This window comes from Athene noctua, chromosome 1, assembly GCF_965140245.1.
Source record: "Athene noctua chromosome 1, bAthNoc1.hap1.1, whole genome shotgun sequence".
Taxonomy (NCBI): Eukaryota; Metazoa; Chordata; class Aves; order Strigiformes; family Strigidae; genus Athene; species Athene noctua.
This window is the reverse complement of record NC_134037.1, coordinates 173,531,948-173,555,758: the sequence shown is the minus strand read 5'-3', so window position 1 is coordinate 173,555,758 and position 23,811 is coordinate 173,531,948. Positions and strand designations below refer to the sequence as shown.

The 23,811-nt window shown below is 35.7% G+C and overlaps 1 protein-coding gene across 9 annotated transcripts in view; it reads right to left on the bottom strand.

Moving 5' to 3' along the window:
* Window positions 1–23,811, bottom strand: part of DMD (dystrophin) — a 1,208,865-nt gene that overhangs the window by 153,666 nt on the left and 1,031,388 nt on the right. For all 9 annotated transcript variants that reach the window (XM_074905425.1, XM_074905436.1, XM_074905445.1 and 6 more), the window contains one exon: window positions 11,864–12,010. In XM_074905425.1, coding sequence (XP_074761526.1) covers window positions 11,864–12,010 — 147 coding nt within the window. The remainder of the gene's footprint in view (window positions 1–11,863; window positions 12,011–23,811) is intronic.

The following is a 23,811-nucleotide window of genomic DNA, read 5'->3' as shown; positions in this document are numbered from 1 at the left end:
GTGGCCCATGATGGCTTAAGTTCTAACCTACCAGTCTAAAGTCTGCCTCGTACCTCTTATTTTACAGAGCAGTGTTACCACTGAATACCATATAACAGCATGTAAACCTTATGTTAAAGACCTTGTAATTTGTTTTCTGGAACAGGTTCACAGACTAACAGAAGTCAATTTTACAATGTCCATGTTTTTCTTAAGTATAACCATGCTTTCAATAAACATTCTGAATAATATAAGATCATGTTGCATCCAAAGCCCTTTCCACATACTGTAGTGCAGCTCACGTAACAAACAATGATTGAGTTGTGATTCAGCAGCCTCAGCCTGTATAACAATAAGGATCTATGAACAGAAGTTTACGTGAAATAGGTTTGGTTTTCTGGCCACTTTTTCTAGGGAATGGGACAGACCCTTAGACTATATAAACTATCAGAACTACAGTAAAATTAAAAGGCTACTATGATTTACACCAATACACCAAATCTACACAATTTCATCCTAATTTCCGTAACATCACAATTTCGTAACAATATCATTCTAATTTTCTAAGTTTTATAACATGCCTTTCTGATTCATAAATGGATACTTACCTAAAAACATGTAAATCCATGCACAAGGTGGATTAAAAAATTATGTAGTGACACTGGCAAAGATAAAATAATCAGCACGACCTGGCATTGTTAAATATCACGGGCTTATCCCATCAGCTGTGCGAACTGCTGAGCACAGACTAACAATGTGGGGGCACAGTGTGGAAAAGTGGTCATCATAAATTGGATTTGCCTCTGTCTCTCAGAAGCTTTATTTGCTGGGAGCTGACCTCTTGTTCATTGGTAAAGAAAAAGAATTAGATCTTGACTTTTAAAAAGAGAAAGCCTGCATGATTTCTGCAACAGACCATACTGGTCTGACAGTATTTCACATGTCATCACAGCTGAATAAAGTTATGAAGGCTTTATGAGAAAAATGTAAACCCTTTCTCTTTAAAGGTAAACCTAGCCAGATTCAGGGATACATTGCAGCTATGACAACTGATGTGCAAACCAAACTCAGTTATTCGGTTATCTTAGCTCTTTGGCTGGCAAAAGTACAGACAAAGTTAATTCAGGATGTGAAATGTGATGTTTTCAGATAAGGAACTGGAATGCTGGGATATACAAGAAACACAAAGCTATTTTATGGAAGAAACATTCTTCTATTTCTTCCGAATACCCAAAAAATCACTGCACTGCTGAAACAGCACTGTATTATCAGCTATGTGTCAGATAAATAGGACAGAACTCATTGTTTTTACAGATGAAAAAGAGTCATAAATGAGGGTATTGGGGGAAAGGACACAAAACACTTGAAATCAGTATAAGAAATCAGAGGGATGAAAGTGAAAACATCCAACACAATGAATATACTATCCACAAATATGGATTTAGGCTTATTTTTCTAGATTGATTAATGCTAATTAGTCATACCATTAATTTTGTTTTAAAACAAACAATATGGTGGAGAACCAACTTTGAACACCTAAGAAAATCGCAGAGAAAGACTGAGTTTTCAACCTACACACTTGAGGCTTCCCAAACAAAATGGCACACCCTAAAGAAGTCATTTCCGTAACATAGGACTTGGATGTTGATATGATTCTCCAGATACAAAAGTTATAACAAATTAATATGAATAAAAACTGAAATTGTAAGCTCTGGGTCAAGAACCATAATGTTCCACAACTAAGGGGTGCATTTCTAAAGGTTATTGGAGTATCAGTGTTTTATTAAAGTAACAGCAAGCACAAGAATTGAATGGCTTAGATGAGCCAACAAGAAGCAATGAACATCCTGAAATAACTCCTTTTGGTCATGTTTGCTGGGTGGATCCAAATTAGGAAGCATTTTACAGAAAACATTTGCACACACATAAAGGAGTTGAGCCATTTTAGTTATAAAGTGCCCTCCTCTACAGTTAACATACCATTATACGACTTCCACACTGCCCAGAATTTTCTATATAAGGACACAACATTCATCTTTACTCAAGATGTGATAAAAACTACAGTGGCAGTTTTAGAGAGTACCTTGTGAAAATATTCTGAAAATGACACACATAATCATCTGCAAAGGCTGGTTTTAAAACTGTGTCACACCTTCATGTTACTGACATTTTTAGTATTTTAAACACTATTGTTAACAGTACTTTCTAAAATGGCTTAAAGTCTTACTGAAGCAAAAAGATTTAGAAATGTAGCACACAATACTGCATAGCCTAAAGACTGCAAAAGCTTTTTGCAAACTGAAGGTAGACAGCCTGACATTAAAAAAATCTGCAGTGATGTAATATGTAATTGATATATCAGAAAGACACAAAATGACTCAACAAAGAAAAAGGTTGGCTAATATTAATCTTTTTCCACTAGAAATTTGTATGTTAATTCTCTACCTTAGGCTTTTTATTATTTTAAATGCAGTTTCTTCTAAAAACTTTGCCACATTTCAGAAGAAGGGATTAGCAAAAACGGGGAGAAAGGGGAATATTTTTTGCCAGTTTTACATTCTCTCCCTCTAAAAACCTTAAACAATACTTTGGCACTGGGACTTGGAATCTAAGAGGTTTTATACTGCTTCCAAGGATATTCATTAAGGTTTCGCTGAGATACAAGCCTCTGAAAATCACATTAGAGAGAGCGTTTACAGGACAGCTCTTAAATTCTGTGAATGCTCTGTATGTGACAAACGTGTTCCACATTCAAAGCAAACTTTGTACATCTGCTTTAACCTCACTTCAAACCAAGCGGGCATGAATGGACAGATGATCTGTGTCAGCAGAGTATATCCCCTCCAGGGTATGGAGCAGAACCAGAAATTGCTAAACCTCATTATCCTTCTGGTGTCAGCAGATAGCTGACAATGTATCCTATCCTACCCGACCCTGTGCAATCTTGTCTTATTCTATTGCATTTTAAATCTAACCCACAAATTATGAGCTCTGACTGTTGATAACATTTTGGCCAGGAAAGGACCTGTGATGTGGAAGTCAGGACTGGAGAATGACTTATAACCACAAGGTTAATTTTTATTTCGTCCTTGTTTGCTTTCACTATTCTGACTGCTGCTAACTTTGCGCACTTTTCTGCTTTTCACCCTCATGCATTCTTACCTTAAAACCCCCCTAATTTTCATAATGAACATCCTAAACATAGCTGATTGGAATCACGTCACACACCTAAAAAGGTGCTGAAAAAAAATCAGGCTATATTCTTTCAATTTGGACAAAGAAAAAAATGAAGATATCTGCCCAGTTTTAGCATCCAAGGTAAAAACTCGCAAATCTCATAGTCTACACACCTTTTTAGGACCGAAACTCCGAGCTTTAATTCTCCAAATGTAACTTCCACTTTCCTTGTCAAGGGGACTTTTACAGAAACAATTTCAACTGATGTTTTTAAGATGCTCAGGTATTATGGATCACGAATATTAAAAAATATGAATAATTCCATCTTCAGTTACTGAATTTCAACAGTGGCTGGTAAATAAGCTAAAGAGCTATAAACTGAATGATTTAGCTAAAACTGCTTGAATAAAAAGCAACAAAACTAGTGGATATTGTTTTCCAGTGAGAATACGTTTTCAACAGTATCATAACCTCAGTTTTCCCCAGCATCCTAAATATAGTCTGGTGTGACTCATATAGATGTGCACTGCCAAATGTAATCTTTAACTGCTGACAGGTGGAAGTAAATTGCACAAGTCTTATTTTGTCAGGAAACAAGACTAACATATATCAACTAATATGCCCATTCTCTTCCTATCATTTATCCATCAACCAGATAGATCAGAGATCTTAGAGAATATATTGTATATGCAAAAACTGTACAACAGAGTGCTAAATTTAAGTTGCACATTTTCTAACATGTGATAAATTTTGAGTGCTTTTCTTGGTAATTATAAACAATGTAACTAATTTTTTTAATAATCCCATATACCCATACACATATATGAGAATCAAAATAATACATAAAAATAAATCTATATATGCATATTGAAATGAGAATATTAAGTAGGGTAAATTGATGCTCTTCTGCATGGTTCTTCAAAACAAATCTTCATAGAGGACATAATTCCAAAGTAAAGGAAGTCAAAAAAGGGTAACAAAACTCTGAAATGAATGTCTCTTCTATCACAAAAAAATGACTAAAACATTTACAATTCCAACAAACTGAAATTCATTACACAAACCATGTACATAACTTTAACATGGTTTTATTCGTTTTCCTGCTGGCATGGCTGCTGTTGATAACCATGCCTGTTTATACCTACATATACATGTTCTTTCACTGACTGCTCTAAACATGCCACAAGGAAAAATTAAGACATTATCTTAATTTAGGAAGGAATCTTTCCAATTTTTGACACACACTTTATTAGAAGAATTGAATCCCAATCCACTAGCTTACAGAAATAAATAAATAGGATGTCTGAAGAACGAGTAACTGTAAAATGAATCTTTATGCATATTTTTGCAGACAAACATTGGGCAAACCTGACACTCACGGTAACAGAAATGAAGAAAAATACATGGGTATATGAATTCTGCCACCAACTGGCATAGCCAATTAAATAAATAAGAGACCATTAAAGAACCATGACAACTGTGATTTTGGCAGAAGTTCCTGTTCTCATGGAAAACAAAACAACATTTTAACTAAAGAGTCTGATGGGAAAACTCAGCTTACAAAAATGATCAAAATCTCCCTCTGCTGGGAAGATGAAATCTTCAACTACTAAAATAAGTTCAAATTTCAAAGTTGTAAAGAACTATGATGTTAGTAATGCCTTAATTAATTATAGATGAGCTAGAATTTTGGCTCCATATATTTAGAAAAGTTGTCTCCTGTTCTTAGCAGCTACTTAGAGATGACATAAGTCAAAATATAGTTTAAAAAGAGGAAAAGAAAACAGAAACAAATCAATTATGAAAATTAATGACACAATGTAAATAGAACCTGCTAAGGCAATATAAAGGTAATAATACTAAAATATTAAAATCTAAGTACCTTTTATATGGTACATTCATATATATATATATATATATATGACATTCTCTGTCTCCTGCAGAGGAATATCTTTCTTGCTACTGTTGCATCATCTGTCAATCTATCCACTTCTAACATACCCCCAGTTTACACTCACTCTTTAATTTGGAATAAATAACTTTTCTTGTAATGTAAGATACACAAAAAGTTAAGGCAGTTTTTGTGTGACTAGAGCTTTCCTGTATGAGATTCCTTAGGCAGTAACAATTGGACAAATGAACTGTAAAGAACCGGAAGAGATTTTTATTTTTCTTTAGGAAAAATTATATAAGGGAATAGCCTTAATCACATTCAAATATTAATTACACAGTTTAGACCTGAAGTATAATTCCTGAAACTGTTACTATGCTATGCATGTAGAAACAAAAAAAAGGACTTGAGAATCTGGTAGACTCGTTTCAATTCAAGTGTGAGACTTGTAAAACCACTTCTTTTATGTATATATTTTTGTTGTTATTTCACTTCTTTTCTGAGGATTTTTTCCTTGGAGAATGCATGGAAGAAGGTGAAGTAAAATCCAAAAAAACCCCAACACCAAACCTAAAAGCTACTATAATAGGTTAGTGCTGATTTCAGCTTACATTTTGATGTAACTTATTTGCCCTTGTGCCCATTCCCTGTCAAAAGAGAGGTGTGAACTGCTGCCCACAATGTCCATGACTCAGCTTCTGAGAGATTCAATGGATCTGTATAAATATTTCAAAACACCTATCATTAATATTTGGTGGGACATTTACATACAGAGGCCAGAAAGACTCTGATGCATAGTAATGATTTCATGTTGATTTCAGGAAAGAAGCGATTTACTTTTTGGATTTTATATGTTCTGGATGCTAGATCCTCTGCAAACAAAGATGATAAGATTAATTCATACTTCTCACCGTGGATTGAAAAAATCAGCTAATATTTGTGAAGCACCCAGAAGATGCTGCTTTTTGAAATAATTCATTGCAGTTATACTTATTATAATAGTATGCATTAGACAGATCAGTAAAGAGCCTATCCTCAGCAGAATACATATAAAACTCCAATATAACTTTAGATAACTGCCTGCAGTTGTATTAAAAGTCTGTTTCTTCAGCAGTTCCTGGAAGCAGAGAGTGCTGTTTGAGGGACCAGAATAATAGTTGTGGATGGACCCTTCAATAACAGGCAGCATACTTTTGCGCCACATCAGTCTTCAAATTCCCACATGCTGGAGAATCTTTGTTACTGGTGCAAGATGAGCTGAGGCGTTAGGAAAGATAATTAGGGCTAATGCTTCTTTACAGTCACACTTAATATATAGAAAACATAGAATCGTAAAATCATTTAAGTTATAAAAGAACTTTAAGATCATTAAGTCCAACCATAAATGTTCATACAAGTGTGTGCGCCTGTGTATCTCTCTCTCTCTCATCTATCTCTATGCAGGATATGGGCTGTTTCAGCTCTAGCCATTTTATGTGCTTCCTCCAACTTGCTCAGTTTATTACAAACTACACAGGCTGGGCCCATTATGGACACCCACTCACAAATGACTACAGTTCATTACAACTTGCTAAACTGAAAGCACTGGAATGTAAATATCATGGCAAAATCTCTCAAAAGATAAATACAATTTTATGTACAATTTTATTGAAATCAAACAAACATACAATGTTATTTAAACGAAAAAAATCTTTCTTGATAACTGAAGGACATGTTCTCCATGGGATACTTGTAAATTCTTTTACACAGAATCATAGAATGGTTTGGGTTGGATGGGACCTTAAAGACCATCTAGTTCCAACCCCCCTGCCATGGGCAGGGACACCTTCCACCAGACCAGGTTGCTCAAAGCCCCGTCCAACCTGGCCCTGAACCCTGCCAGGGAAGGGGCAGCCACAGCTTCTCTGGGCAACCTGTGCCAGTGCCTCACCACCCTCACAGTAAAGAATTTCTTCCTTATGTCTAATCTAAATCTACCCTCTGTCAGCTTAAAACCATTACCCTTTGTCCTATCACTACATTCCCTTGTAAAAAGTCTCTCTCCAGCTTTCCTATAGGAGCCCTTTAAGTACTGGAAGGCTGCTATAAGGCCTCCCTGGAGCCTTCTCTTCTACAGGTTGAACAACCCCAACAATCTCAGCTTGTCCTCAGAAGGGAGGTGCTCCCGACCTCTGATCATCTTTGTAGCCTCCTCTGGACCCGCTTAAGCAGGTTTTCTTATGCTGGGGGCCTCAGAGCTGGAAACAATACTCCAGGTGGGGTCTCACAAGAGTAGAGTAGAGGGGGAGAATCACCTCCCTCAACCTGCTGGCTATACTTTTCTTGATGCAGCCCAGGATATCGTTTGCTTTCTGGGCTGTGAGTGGACATTGCTGGCTCACAGTCAGTTTTCCATCCACCGATACCCCCAAGTCCTTCTCTGCAGGGCTGCTCTCAATCCACCCATTGCCCAGCCTGTATTTGTGTGTGGGATCGCCTCGACCAATGTGCAGGACCTTGCTCTTGGCTGTCTTCAACTCCATGAGGTTTGCATGGGCCCACCTCTCAAGCCTGTCAAGGACCCTCTGGATGCCATCCCTTCCCTCCAGTGTGTGAACCACAGCACACAGTTTGGCGTCATCATCAAACTTGCTGAGGGTGCACTCAACCTCACTGTTCACATCGCCAACAAAGATGTTAAACAGCACTGATCCCAATACTGACCCCTGAGGAACACCACTCATTACTGGTCTCTACTCAGACCCCGAGCCATTGACCACAACTCTTTGAGTGTGGCCATCCAGCTTATTCCTTATCCACGTGTCAGAGGCTTTGCTTTTTGATCAGCATTACACCAAATGGATCTCTCACCAAAGTGAAGTGGATATAACTCCTGCCAGTCTGGTCTCCCTGGATCCTCAAATGTTGACTGGAAGTAAGCAAGAGTTTGCAAGACATGTTTTCCCCAGGCTGATCTCATTTCATATACTGTTTGAAGCACACAGGATCTGAACATGAGAGGTCCTTGTGAAATTCATAACAAATAGCTCCCTGGAGAGATTTCATCTCCTTTCATGTTTAAGAAAAATGGCAAAACAAACAGCATATTCTCCTCAAATCTACTCTTTTAAAGGCATGAAGCTAATTATTTTCACATTTTGTAAACCCCACAAATGATGATACAGTCTTCAGTGACTGAGCTGAGTGCATTATCTTTCATTAATGAAATACACCTCCACACAACACTTCAAAACCAAGATTGGTTGACTCCGTAATTGGTTGTGTGCTTTCTGCACCTTTTCTCTTCCAGTAATACTCCAGTGCACATTGACCAAAATTTAACACATAAAAAAAGGAAAATTAATGGCAAACATGCATTATTGCGGAAATATAAACTAAGTTCTTGGAAGATTCTGCAGCGATATTTGATACTATTCACTAACAGTACTACTCTCACTATACAACCAGTGTGCAAGATGGCAAATAACTGAGTATGGTCAGCCTTATTCTTATGCTTGTAAAAAGAATATAAGATTAAATCTCTGTAAGATTTGGCTTAAATTGATACATTTCCTCTGCTGATCTTATGAAAGTCCTAATGTTAATAAAGCAACAAACAAGAGATCATTTCATCCTCTACACAATGTTCTGCAACTTTCTCATGACACTAGAATTCTCCATTATTTCAAATCTGATAAACCTTATGTCCTTATGTACTTTTCCCACACATAACCAAGAATGGGCATCTTTCTGGAAAGCAATAGTACATTAGCCTCTGTTTTATGATTTTCCTGCAGTGAAATTTTATAGGAAATAGGATACATGCATAAGAAATGTTTTCCACATTAAGAATGTGACTAGGAGAGAGAGAGGAGGAGAGATCTAACCTTTGAAGGGGGAAAAAAAATAAAAGTAAACGAAAAAGCAAAGAAAAAAGGGAAGAACAAAAAAAAAATCACAAATAAGGGAAATAAGATGGGGAAAGGCAGAGAAGAATAGGAACATAGAAAGAAATACTTTTTGAAAAAAGGAATTAAAAGAAGCCAAAGAGAAAATATGAGTAGTATAAAAGAAAGGCACGTGAAAATACATAGAAGGCTGAAATCAATAGGAAAAATTATGAAAGGACTAAAATATTAAGGAGACATTTTATGTGACATTAGTATAAGAAAGGCAATTAGTCAAAAAAAAAAAAAAAAAAAGCAGAATGAAAAGAAATCCTAGCAGTCAAACTGAAAACCAGAAACAAACAATAAGGAACCTATCTTGGAAGTAGAATGGTTTTGCATGAAACAAAAATTATTTGTATTCTTGCTTTTCCTATTGTGTGGCCAAAATTTCAGTTTTCTATATAGTATCACACCTAACTGGAGTGCTGCTCATACGTAAGTCTAACTCTTACACAGAACAATATGTAATACTCTAAAAAGTGCCACTCAGGTGTGAGTGTCAATGTCCAGCAGACTTCATATGCAGAACAGTTAGACTGTTGTATGTCCTTGCCAACTGAACTATTATCCTATCCTATCCTATCCTATCCTATCCTATCCCATTCCATTCAACAAAAATGAGCTTTGCCTCCTAATATGTCTCAAACTCTGCTCCCTTTTAAGTAGAAAAAATATATTATAGGAACAGATGTGCTCTTCTTCCCAGGGGTCGCATCTTGGCCTTTTGTACATGATAATCTTTCAAATTTACTTATGTCTTTTCCCCTCAGGATGTGTTTAAAAATCTGCTGGAGTGTTTTCACCTTGCTCTCTGTATCTTACAGATGACATTTAGGTAAATATGAAAAAAGACAGTAAACCATAATGTTCCAATTAACTATCTGTTCTACCACCTTTAACATCTTGGAGATGTTAGACATACTGTCTCCAAGTATCTTTCTTCATAGAAGATGAAACACTTTGTTTTCCAAATACTCTAGATTTGATAAATTGAGACAATAATGTACAATGAAAAGTGAATTGTTCACAACACTTCCTGTGCTCTGTGGAAAAAGAACAAATTATCTTTGAAATGTGTGTGAATGTGTGGTTTGCCCTATATATTTTTAAATGGTCTACAACGTCAAGTTGGACATCTAATGCTTTCATGAATTACAACAACAAAATGTTTATCTCTGGCTTTCTCTCAGATTTGTTTGACTTTCACTCTGAAAAATCTTCCTGTTTTCCCTTATTTCCTGCTGAAGTAATGATGTATATTTCAGCAAATCACTGGAACTTAGTTCACTATTTAATTAATGAAATAAGGTATTTTTCAGTGAATCATAACAAATTTGTTAACTCAATTAGCCATTGGGTTTTTTTAAAAAAACTACAAAGATGTGATTTCTCTCATACATTGGATAAATATTTTGGGAATATTAATTTTGTCTTACAGATTTCTGTTGATCTGCCTTAATAATAATAATACTACCTGAACCCTACTCTGAGGATCTGGGAAAAAGTGGATACTAGTGACCAAAGATCTTGGACTAATGACCTTTTACTTAAACTAGCATTCTCACTGCAAACTGTTGATTTAGGAAAAAAAAAAATCTCTGATTATTTGCATGAACTGTTGATAAACTGGAGATGTCACAGAACTGTGATATTTCTTTTGGAGAAGCAATAACCTCTTACTGACTATTAGATTTGACAGCACTATGATCTTTTATCTATATGTAGGACAAGAGGGAATTGGTTCATTTTTGTCCATTGCTAATGTTCAGTTTTTACAATGAAGGCAAACCTATTTATTAACCTCCATACTTCTACATTTTTATGAAATATTAAGGTGAATAGAATGACACAATTTCAAAATGTGAAGCAGTGATGTAGCAAAAATAAAATAATTAGTTTTATACAGTACTTAATGAAGTTAATTTAATTGCATTTACATTCATTTAATCATAACATTACTCCCCTGTTGTGGGACTTTTATTACTATATACGAGTGCATGCATGCTTAAGTATTCTCTCTCATGCACACTGTTCCTCAAATTCTAAGCTAAGAGACAGTGCATTTGGTAAAAATTATACATATCTGAAGTCGTTATTACAAGATAACACAAAATAATCTAAAATGTGATATATATGTAGACAAAAAAATCCAAAGAATTTGTAAATGTTTCAGTATTTATAACTTATAGTTGATGTTCACCTTAATTTCATAATATATCTTAATATTTTTCCTGCATTAGAGCTCAATTTATAAAATCCCTTTCTGAACAACTTTAATGGAAGTATCAAGTCCTGCTATTTACCTGAACGTGTGTAATAACTTTATACTTGATTCTACAGGTCTGACTTTAAAGGTTCCACTGCACAGAATCATTAATCTGCCTATAAAGAATGTATTTAAAACTGGTGCTCTTGAAAATTATTTGAACAATAGTAAAAGGAATAAGCAGCAGAAGTAAAGTCTCTTATGTGAATCTTATATATACACCATGAAAATATCTGTAAAACATGGGTAAGTCAGTTAAAAGAAATGATCACATTACGTATTTGGCAGCAAGAATTGTGAAATATTAATATTAAATGGTAAATAAACTAGTATTTTAACTGTATGAGAACTTCAACAGTATGAAAAATTGGGTCACCCAATTTCTACTTGATAAAGTATTCAGAACCATATGAAAATACAGCATCAGCTTTAAGTCCTATTTTCTCACAGAGACACAATCACTGTAAACCTACTTCTTTTATTCCTTAGTACACTATTGTTGCTATTCTGCAGGGAAAAAACAAGCAGAAATAAAATAAGCAGAATAAACCAAACAGATATAAAAAATATTTACTTAAATGCAGCATTAAAAAAAAAAAAAAAAAGGTATAGGATATGTACCTGTAGCACTTTCCACCTTGTGTTCAGGTCTTCCACACAGCTGAGATTGTATTGGGAGAGTTGAATATCAGAGGGAGTGAACCGGTGAGCGAGTTCATTCACTTGATGAACCTTTTCTTTAAGGGGTACAATTTCTGCTCGATAAACCTGTGTGTATGAAATATAAATAAAGATAAGCACTAACTTCAAAAACTATTGTTTCTGCTACCAGCTGATCGGTAATGTAAAAGGTATTCTGTGTCAAGCTGGAAGGAAGGAGTGTACTTGTGTCATGATACAGTTAACAGTCTTTTTGTATAATTTCATATGGACTTTAGGACTCAAGGGTAAGGCCCAGCATTTCAGAAGGTGATGAAAAGGTGATAAAGAATTGGAACCTTCATAGCAATTTTCAGTCAGTTAAGCCAAATCTCTAATGATCATACCCACTGTGATGTGCACTGCAGAACAAGCTTCCCTCCCACTGCAACCTTTGCCTCATCCTTTACGTGTTCCTCAGGGTAAATGGGAGTGATAAGTGATGTTTAACACATGAAAATACATGAAAACACATGAATACAGAGGAAGAGTGCTGTTCCCAAATATAAGAAATGAAAAAAAAGAGAAGAAATGATAAAAATATTAAGACTATGATCTTATCCTGGATATCTTTTTTGTTACGAATAAAAGGTTAGTAATGGGAAGTACAAAAATAGAGATCTTTTTACTATGAATCCCAAACTGGTCTACATGACTCATACTTCAGAAAAAATAAAATAATGCATCTTGTAACACAACCTTTACAACTATGTATAAGGACAGTCTAGCTAATAATTTCAGTAATGTATGTGAAAATCAAAAGCTGTTACAAGTTTATTGATTTTAAAAGCAACAACGTGATGATGATGCTTCCATGATGCATCTGAGTAAACTCAGATAAATTCAGGGTACAATGACTCTTATGGTACCTAAAGAAAAGTATATCTATGCGGATCTTACACTGTGCCATATCTATCTTTTCTAAGGAGACATTTATGAATCTTCAGCGTGATAAAATATGTCAAAATGCAAGAATGATTTATATCTAACGGACAAATTCTGTCATTTTCAGGAGCACTTTTTATTGTCACATGATGTCTACACACAAAAGCAGGTTAATTTACTTGCTTTCTAGCTGCTTTCTCTCAGCATTTTTGATCATCAAATAACCTGAAATTACTGCCTAGTAATCTTTATATCAATATGAAAATAAGGTCAAAAAAAGCCCATCCAGGATCTCAGTGAACCTTAAGAGTAAATAGCATGAAGACATTCATAAGACATTAGAATGCCTTGAACTGCACTAAAGATAAACATCACTGAAAAACTGTTCCTCAAATGTCTTTCAAAATGAGATTTGACTTCAACTAATTATGTTAAATTGCCCTACAACATAAAGAGTTAGACTGACTTAAGTGGCACTCATGTACAGTGAATGACTCTAGCGATAAATATGTAAAATACACAACCAGAAGTGACGTGCAATTTGTAAGGGAAAGAGCAGAGAACGATGCAAGTGCCACGATGTGAGAGAAGAGGCATGCATTAAGATCATGACATAACAGTTGACTTCTCCATTTAGATGTTTTATTCCACTGGAACACAACTGATGTTACTGGAGAGAATACTGATTTACAGTGTAGTGCAGAGCAAGGTCTGCAATAAAAAGAAAAGGAAAAGAGCTTGCATGTTTGGTTTTATCCCACAGAGTCATTCATGTGCTTACCCTGATCATTTTAGTTAGTAATTGAATTCTGCGAACAAATAACATGCTTTAAAAATAAACATTTGTTCTTGTAAGGTAAAGGCCTCAAAGGCTGAAGAGATATATATATATACACCACTGTGTGAACACTTCACTTGCAAATAGTTATTTACTGCTCTTTTCTGTGATCTCTTAGTTTCAGTGTCCCAAGGTCCCTGGCTGTGACTGTGGCTTATACCTGGGATGGTCAGCTCAGTTCCTCCAGTGTTGCTGGGTTTCCAAGATGAGAAAATACCCCTCAGCTAGCGTACCAATGCCCACATCATATATAAACATAAATGTGTATATATTTCTATATATTTAAATATAATAAATAATAAAATATAATAAAAATTTAAAATATCATAAATGTATCTATATAAAATAAAAACCGCTGATAAAATAAATGCAGATCAGTGGATGTAAAGATCAGTTCCCACACTATGATGCACTTTAATACAGTTCCTGCATTAAACCAAGTTAATTTTCCATTAATTGTATGGCAGTAGGATAAGGCTTTGATTGAAAACCTCATTGCTTCGGGAAAGCACACACGCTCGAGCTTATAAACCACTTGTTTTTAAACATATACTTAAGTATCTGGCTGATTCCAGACCAATTATTTGCATCTGCAGTGTTGACTTGAAAGTACTGGTCTCACTTGAAGACTGACATAAATGATTAGGTAAATCACACAATCATTATACCTAAATTGAGGTGAAATAGAAGGTCTTTCATAATTAGTCAACATGTTTTTTGAATGTAAGTTATTTAACAGAGCAGAAAGGCTAAGGCACAGAAGCAAGTCTCAAGAAAAGAAATAAATTATAGAAATACATGTGGAAGTAAAAAAAAAAATCTTCCACCCCCTTTTCAATTGAGGCCTTTATTAATTGCTTTCTCTGCTGCAAAGATACTGATTTGGGCAATGCTACACTAACTTTCCAATGTACAAAATACAGCAGCTTTTTCACCATCTTTAAATTCGATATTCTGCATTCTAGTATTAAGTCTGAACTTTTACTAGCATTTTTATTGAAAAATTGACAATTGAAACATTGAATTGAATTGAAAGAGTTATTGACAAATCGAAACATAAGAAACGGCAACAATAAAAAAAGAATGCTGGTCAATGCACAGCTAATTAATGCCAGTAAGCTTACAATTAAAAACTGTAGACAGAGAAGAAAAAATTATCCATAGAAAGATTTGGCATATGACACTGTATGATTAAAAAGTTAATGCTGTGTTAAGCAACAGTTTGTCACAGACAACCATTCTCTAGTCAACATACAGGTGTCTAGAGCTAAGTTTTTGTTTTAGAGTAAGTGAAATACAATGTGAGTTTTTGTTTTTTTTCAAGTGTTCAAACAAGTTTAATAGTAATAATTTCTATACCTTTTACAGCACTTGTCATCTGTAGAAGCAGAAATTTAGAATTTCTGGATTCTAAATATAAATAAATATGGATTGTGATTTTCATCAGTATGAAATATTTTACAGAAATATTTATATTGTAAATAATTAGTATAAGACTGATTAAATTTTCTATTTTTTTCCTTCAGCATAAAAAATACTACACGTATCACAGGATTATGTCAGAAAAATTTAGAGAACTATTTTGACAATAATTTTAAAAAAAATATACATGGTAAGTAGTGTACCACTACCACAAGGAGACCTGTCTGAAGCAATTAAATTGCTCAGGATGTAAATGACTTCTCAGTGTGAACAGTGATAGGACAAACAGCCCCAAATTATCTTCATTATAACTGTCCTTATGCAAGAAAGAATTTTAATGGTATGTGATACTGTAGGTGGTAGATAGGATTTCAAATGATCCATACAGTCTTGCTAGGAAGTATTTTCAAGTGTCTTGGAAAATTACCAAGAACTCTAGAAGACACAAACACCCTGGCCAACCAAATATTAAAAGTCTGGAACATACAGTGGCTATAAGCACTTGGATGAAAAGCTCATCTTGACCAGTTCCTTGTCTGATAGTAGCCAATATAGTTGCTTAGGGAAGAAGTTAAGGGAAAGCATCAGCTTCCCTGCTCCTTGCTGTACTCTTCCAGCTCAGCAGTTTGGGTCTCAGAGATCCTGGAGCCAGAAGCTGTATTTCTATGTCAATCAGCTCTTGATGGATTTGTCTTCCATTATCTACTTGATTTTTGAACTAACATAGTTTTTTATCATCCAAAATACCCTATGGTAAGCTCAATAATTAGGTTGAAGAAACATCTTTTTTTAAACCTCTTGCCTGAGACACACTTGAGACCATCCCTAATTCTTAGTTCATGAGAGACAGAAATCAACCATTCCTAATGGACTTTCTATGTGCTACTGAAGATTCTATAAACCCTCCATCATAATTTTTCTTCCATGTTTAAGATCAAAGACCAAGATATATTTGATTAAATGTGGATATCCATAGGTATTTACATCTGAGCAATTCATCATATTGTCCCTTTATATTCAATAGCTAATCAAAACCAGGAGTTGAACTTAACATAAGATTTTACTACAGGATTGCACGAATCACATTTTGAAGTGCAACAACCGAAATGAACAGGTTTTCATTGACTATATTGGAAGCCTAGGCAACTAGGTCACATGCAGACAGCTACCTGTCAGATGTGAAATTACACAAAACAAACTCCACTGTCCTGGTATACATTTTATGGAATCTGCTGTAATGTTTTTTTGGATTTGGAATCCAAAACACTGCCTACAATATACACGATATGGGTACAACAGGGACTTACATCATGGCATCATGATATTTTCTGCTTTTCCAATACTTCCTAGCATTTAATTCAGTTTTCTGAACAGTCCTGAATATTGAGGCGATGTTTTCAGAGGACTGTCTGCTATGATTCCAAGATCTCATTCATGAGTGCTAAAAAAATGTTTAAAAGCTCTAAAGGAGAACTCACTAGTGTGCATGTAGAGTTGGGATAACTTTTTCCACATGCTTTGCTTGACACTTATCAGCACTTGTTTTCATCTGCCGTCATTTTGCTGCCTGTCAGTACTGTGAGGTTTTTCTATAGCTGATTGCACTCTATCCTCATCTTAAAGACTTTGAATAGGTTTGTATCATCAACAAGATGTGACACTGCATTATTAATTTTCCTTTCCAGATCATTGATATAAGTGCTGGACAGAGTAGACCTTATGGAGCATAATCAGTAATCTCCCTCACTGGGAAAACTGGCCTCTGCCTTTTGTCTCCCACCTTTAAGGTGAAATAGTCAGATAACTGGATACTTATCCACATGAAGACATTTTCTGTTATCCCACAGGAATTTACTTTCTTTTCTGGAAGACCTTAACATCCTTGTGGAATGCCAAATGGCCTATAAGCCCTTATCAATATGCTCATGTTTTCTTCATGGCACTCTAGGAGATGTCATGCACACCTGCTTTTACAGAAGCCAAGTTGTTGTCTCTTCTATAGTATATTCTTTCCCAGATTTCCTGGTCTGTAGGTCCACAGGCCTGACTAGATGCACTATTTAAAAACTATCACCACATTTTCACCCTTACATTTCTCATAAAAAAAATAATTTCAAACAAGGAAATACTGTTAATAGTTACATCTATTTTATACTTCCGTTACAACACTTGACCAAATAGTCATCTGGTTCTGGTGACTGGGTGCTCTTAAACATGACAATTGTTCTATGTATTTTTGCTTCAAAGAGCTTCCTTTATTCTTTTCTTTAGCCACCCCATCTTTCTAGTTCTTATGAGTCCATTTTGATGGTAGGGATTTGTTTTCAGTCTCCAGTGTAGTGTCTTCATGCTGACTTTGCATACTTTGCCCTTTTGGTTCCTTTTCAGCAGGCTTACTCGTTTGTGTGTAGCTTCCTTTCTGAAAACTTAACATTGCTGTGGTGGATTTTCTGGGTTATTTTTTGTCCCTACAGAAATGCTGACCTTTAGTTCATAATGTTCCCTATTATGATAGCAATGTTTTGGACTGGCTCTGCTCAGTACCAAGCCAAATCTCTTACTGGTTATGCTCCTGGTGTTTCCTAACATTACATATTTTCTATTTAGGGCTGGAACTTCAAATCCAAAAGGATTTTAGGCTAGTGTCTTAATTGCAGATTGGTTTCTTACATATTTTAGAATATGTGGGCAAAGGTCCCCCATATTATTTGCAGGGCCCTTTCTGAATATTTTCCATTAAATTTGCTTGTACTTTGGGTATCCTGTTCGAAAGTACTGAAAACCACCACATAGCCGTCACCTCTTCCCAGAATACCAACTCTATTAATGAAAATTTGATTACTATTAAAATATACTTACGGTTGTTAAGATGTCCTTCCTTCCACATTTCACATGCCATACTGGTGGATTTTTTCCTTTCTTTTATTTAGTGATTCCTAACACTATGAGCATCCCTAAGAGCAATGACTTCCTCTTTGAAAGGCTGACCAATGTTCAGAAGAGAGATAAAATAAAAAAAGGTCTAGGTCTTCATATTTAACAATTCACCAAAGGAAGATGGCTTTTGTCAATGCCATGAAAAGATTTGGGTTTTTTAAGGATTCATAAATCAGTTCCATGAAGTCTGAAAGGAAAATCATGAATCATCTGAGTGGAAGAGTAAATAAATTGCACACAAGCTTATTTCAATAACAATAGAAATATTATATACCTTCAGGGAGTTTCCATCACAGAGTTCATAACTGAAAATTCAGGAAGGAACGTTGACTGTACAATGCACATTTACCATTTCTTAACCCCTCTCTCCCTCAACCACATGTGCAACAGCTCACTAACAAGTCAAACACAGAATTCAGGAACCCAACAAAAATTAAATCAAGTGCCTGTAACTTCTAGCCCACTGGAGTTAATGGAATAGTGTGACTAAATTCCACTATGCCACTTGGAAAATGCACTCTGAAGAGTAAGTGTATTCTCAGAACAGTACTTGTTCCTTATGCAGACAGAAATTAAAATACAAGCTGACTTTTATTTACTGTTTGATTCTGTAAAATGTCAGTGGATCGTTAAAATTTCTTTTTACTCCTACTGCTTTTATTCCTATTCATCCCAGCACCTACCATATAGATGTAGTCCAGAACAGACAGCTTCAGTGCCTTGTACTAACAAATAGCAATTATGCAGCCGTATTGAGAGCAAGAAATCATCACTGCCTAGCATTCACCATGCTGGCAAAAGGAATATAACAGCATGCATATACCAAGTCATATATTCTTTTATATACCTCAGAAGTACTGAGACGGATTTTGTCTTAAAATTGCTGTATTTGTCTTAAAAAATGTACTAAATAACCCAATACCATTTAATAATTACTTATTTGCAAATGTTATACGATCGTTAAACCCCAAAGTTAAAACAAGTAAGTGAATTTTTCAATTTTGATTTAAAATACTGTCACTATTCCTATTGGCTCCTACTTATCTGAAATATTTCTGCAGTGAAAAATAGCTTGGGAGCAGATTAGTTTTTGTGTTACTTTTGTCCTTCATGTAGCCTTAACAACACTTGCACTTACATTTAAGAGTTTAGAAAAATCTCTGTGAGACCATGTATAAAAAATTATGCTACAACTATAGTGTAATACTGCTTTATAACTATATTGTCCTCATCCTGAACACATCAGTAAAGATCAAGACTCATTAATTTTTCCCATACTGATGGAAGAAGGGACCATGAATCCCAGCAGTACATATACAGTAATATCCTTTTTTTTATCAGAAAGACAAATTAAAGGATATAAAGTTCATTTCACCAGTGCACCAAATACTTTAAATGTTCAACACTAGCTTCTGGAAATGAGTCTCTATCTTTTTGGTTATGGATGAAACAGTCATGGATGTATGTCTAAAATATTAAAAGCAACTTGGTGTAATCTCTACTTTTTCTTCTCAGACATTATGGACTGGCAATTATAACAAAACCAGGCTTTGATTTGAACACTCTATGATTTGCTTTGAGCACAATAAGGGAAATAAAAATTGATCCCAAAACTAGTTTCTCCCAGAAAGAGTAAATGCAAGACTTTGGTAGATAGTATCCTCTTTCTCTACTGTTCATTTTTACAAGCCTCAATCTAAGGAATTTAAAACATTTCTTATTCTTTTAAAAAGGGAGGACACACCCCCACCCCCACCACCCCGCCAAAAAAAAAAAAAAAAGCAATAATTTGAACATCATGACAGGCCATCCCTAGTTTTTCAGCAATGGTATTTACTATTTAGGTAGCCCATATCAAGACTTCATAGAGGGCTAAACATTGTAGCAGCTATATTTAGAAATGAAATGTTTTGCACTTCTAATAAACTTTTCAAGAGCATGCAGGTTTGGTCACGTATGAAAACTGAAGGCTAGAACGCAAATTTCTTACTGTTATTAGTGCTTAAAAGCATAAAAGTTTCTACATACTTTTTGTATGTCTACTTGTGAAAATAATTGCAAAGGCATGCACTCAAGTAATGTTTTCTTTTTCACAAAACTCTAAAAATACACTTTAATTTAAAAAGAGAAATAAAGAAAAAAGATTCCAAGTAGAAAAAAACTAATGAGTAAGTAGCAAATGGTTTGTCATCAATCTCCTATTTTTGTGGCTGGGTAATATGGCCTTATTGTATTGATGATTTTGTAGACAGGTTATAGCCTAAGAGATTTAATCAATTATTATAATATGTAATTTCATTTGAATGCACTAATAACTTGAATTAACTCTAAAAGGAAATGACAAATCAAGTACCAGACCCAGAACTCTTAAAGTAGAGATAAATTGCTATTACAGAAACACAGAAGCACAGAATGGCTGAAGTTGGAAGGCATTTCTTGAGATCACGTAGTTCAGCCCCCCTGTTCAGAGCAGGGCTGGTGAGAAGCAGGTTGCCCAGGACCATGTCCAGTCAGGTTTTGAATATCTACAAAGATGGAGAGTCCACTGCATTTCTGGGTAACCTGTTCCAGTGTTTGACCACCCACAGGTGTCTTCCTGTATTCAGATGGAATTCCATGGTTTTTAATTTGTGCCCATTGCCTCTTGTTCTGTCAGTGGACAGTACTGAGAAGAGTACAGCCTCCTCTTCTTCATTCCCTCCCATCAGGTATTTACATTCACTGATAAGATCCCGAGCTGACTTTTCTCAAGGCTGAGCAGTTCTAGTTCTCTCAGCCTTCCCTCGTAGGAAAAATGCTTCAGCATTGGACTTGTTCCAGTGAAGTCTGTATCGCTCTTGTAACAGGGACCCCAGAACTGAACCCAGCACTCCAGGTGGGGCCTTGCCAGGACTGAGCAGAGAGGAAGGATCACCTCCCTCAACCTGCTGGCAATGCTCTGCCTAATGCAGACCAGGGTGCTGTTGGCCGCCTTTGCCATGAGGATGTATTTCTGGCTTACAGTCATCTTTTTTGTCTATGAGGACCCCAAGGCCCTTTTCTGCAGAGCTGCTTTCAGGCTGATCAGCCCCCAGTGTGTACTGTTGCCTGGGGTTATTTCTTCCAGGACACAGGACTTGGCATTTCTCCTTGTTGAACTTCATGAAATTTCTCTCAGTGTAATTCTCCATGCTGTCAAGGTCCCTCTGAATGGCAGCACAACCATCTGGTGTATTGGCTGTTCCTCCCACTTTTGTATCATTTGTGAACTTACTGAGGATGTGCTTTGTCCCAGGGTCCAGTTCATTAATGCAGATGTTAAATGATATTGACCCAGTATTGACCACTGTAATACCCCACTTCCCTCCAATAGAACCTTCTTGTCCTTCATGTGCCTGGAGATGGTTTCAAGGATTAGCTGCTTCATCACCTTCCCAGGGATTGAGGTGGGGCTGACTGATCTTTAGTTCCCTAGGTCATCCTTCCTGACCTTCTCAAAGTGTGACACTTGCTCTCTTCCAGGATTCAGGAATCTCTCCCAGTTGCCATGACCTTTTGAAGACAATAGAGAGTGGCCTCGCAATAACATCTGCCAACTCATTTGGCACTCAAGGCTTTATCCTATCAGGACTTATGCATGTCCACAATTATGAGCATGAAAAGTCTATCCCCTTATATGTTCCATCATGGATGTTTCTGACACTTAACATGAAGCAGATTTCAAGAAAAGGCCAACCATGCCTACAAAGAAAGTCTGTTTCCCTGGTTTATGAGCAGCACTTATACAGGGCAGTGGCCTTATGCCAGCCTGGCATTTTCTTGAAGAATTCCTTCATGTATTATAGAAGAATCTCTCACTAGCACAGGTCTACATTAAACCTCAATTCTCATACCAGTGAAAGAGATAGAAAAGGACATCTGGCACCATGATAAAAATATGACATAGCTTTGGGAGAAAAGCTCTCTTGTGTCAGATGAACTTGTGTTGTGGGAGCTTTCTATACCACCAGCAGCTGCAGCTAAATCAGAGCAGGATCCATTTGCACAGAAAAGTGAGTGGCTGTCCTACACCTGGGCCATAGCAGGTTCCCAGCACTGACATTTCTCTACCTCAGCTCCCTTAGTGCGCAAGTAGAGGAGTATTCATGGGTCAAAGCATATCGTCAGGTTTTATATTTAATACCATACAAGATGGAACAAACTGACGTTTTATACCCAGGATAGTTTAACAGTCTCCATCTTCTTCATTCAAAGTAAGTCCATTTCTTCTCTGATGGGTTTAGTGTACTCTCATTCAAAATCTCATTGAAACCTGGGTCTGTCAGCTGCTAGCTCAATATGCTACACTTAGCTCCTTTCAAACTCACAGTGTATTTTTATTTGCTTCTAGTGCTCCTGGGGACAGGTGGTGTTGAAACAAAATGGATTTTAGTTGATTTGATTTTCCATCCTATATATTTTTATAAACTCAGAAATGACCGAGCAAGAATGCACTGGAGTAGAATATAGAACCTCTTCTGGGATAAAAATAGTTCAAACAGAAGATATCAGGAGCAAAAGAAAATCAAATGCCCTTTTAAATTCTATCCCATTCTAAATTCTGTATTTCTGAATGTGATAAAACATTAAATTTTTCCAAAGTTACTTCCTACAATTTGGAAGACTAACTCAGTATTTCTTTAAAAATATGGGTATTACAATATTAACAAAAGAAATGAAAAATGAACTAATGCCAAGTATTAATTTTCTTCTTTTCTGAACTTTGAAGGGAAAAAGCTATAATTTTGGCAATATTATATCTAGAAAAAAAAAAAAGATTTAATTATTAGGATGTCTAATTTAATAAACAGAAGCACACTGAAAAATAGATGCACGTATCCTGAAAGACATATCACTTTGTTATTGTAAATTATTGTTTTTTTGGTTTGTTTTTTTTTTTTTTTTTTCTTAAATCAACAGATGATATGCAGTGTTATGATCCCTGAACAGATACAACCTATGCTACTGCCTCGCCATTTATTCTGAAATTGTGTTCTCCTTCACAGAAGGGGAAAAGTAAATGAGCAAAATTAGACTGTAATTCACTCTACTAGAACAACTATAACCATGACATGGCAGAGCCCATCACCGCTAAAGTGTTCATAAACAGTTCTGCACCGATTTTCCACATAATCGAAGTCAGTTACTCAGTTACTTTGCAACCAAGAAGCCAATCTGGCAATCAAGAGATGAAGTGCCTAGGAACTCTTAAGTAACTTGAAGCATTTCAAAGTGTAATCTGAAAGTCTAACAGACATTCCATGAAGGACATAAAACATAGTTAAGAATTTTTTACAAAGGAAATTTTTCTTTTTGTATGGTTTCATTTAGCATTGTTAAAGATAAAAGCACTTGAAAAATATCTATGCTTAGCTTGTGGAACCTCAGCAAAACCTGTTTTTAAACTATTAATAACACATCATCTATCTCCTTTAGTTAACTTGTGAAAAATGTATATTAGATATATACAAATGTAAAAGGCTGAATAACCCATGTTTCTTATCAAAAGATCTCTCAGGCAACAGAGACTTACAGGAGTTCTCCGTGCCCTCAGCAAATAGTTACTACAAAGTAAATCACTATTGTGTTGTAAAGCAGCATGGTATTTTAGAGGCAAATGTAGCATTACACTGAGAATAAAAGAAAGCATTTAAAACCAGAAAGATTGCAAAAGCTGTATCATGATATTACAAAACACCTCAATCTTCCAGACATCAGTGAGCACACCCTGTAGCTCAAGAGGAAAAACATGGATTCTTTGCTTGGCCAT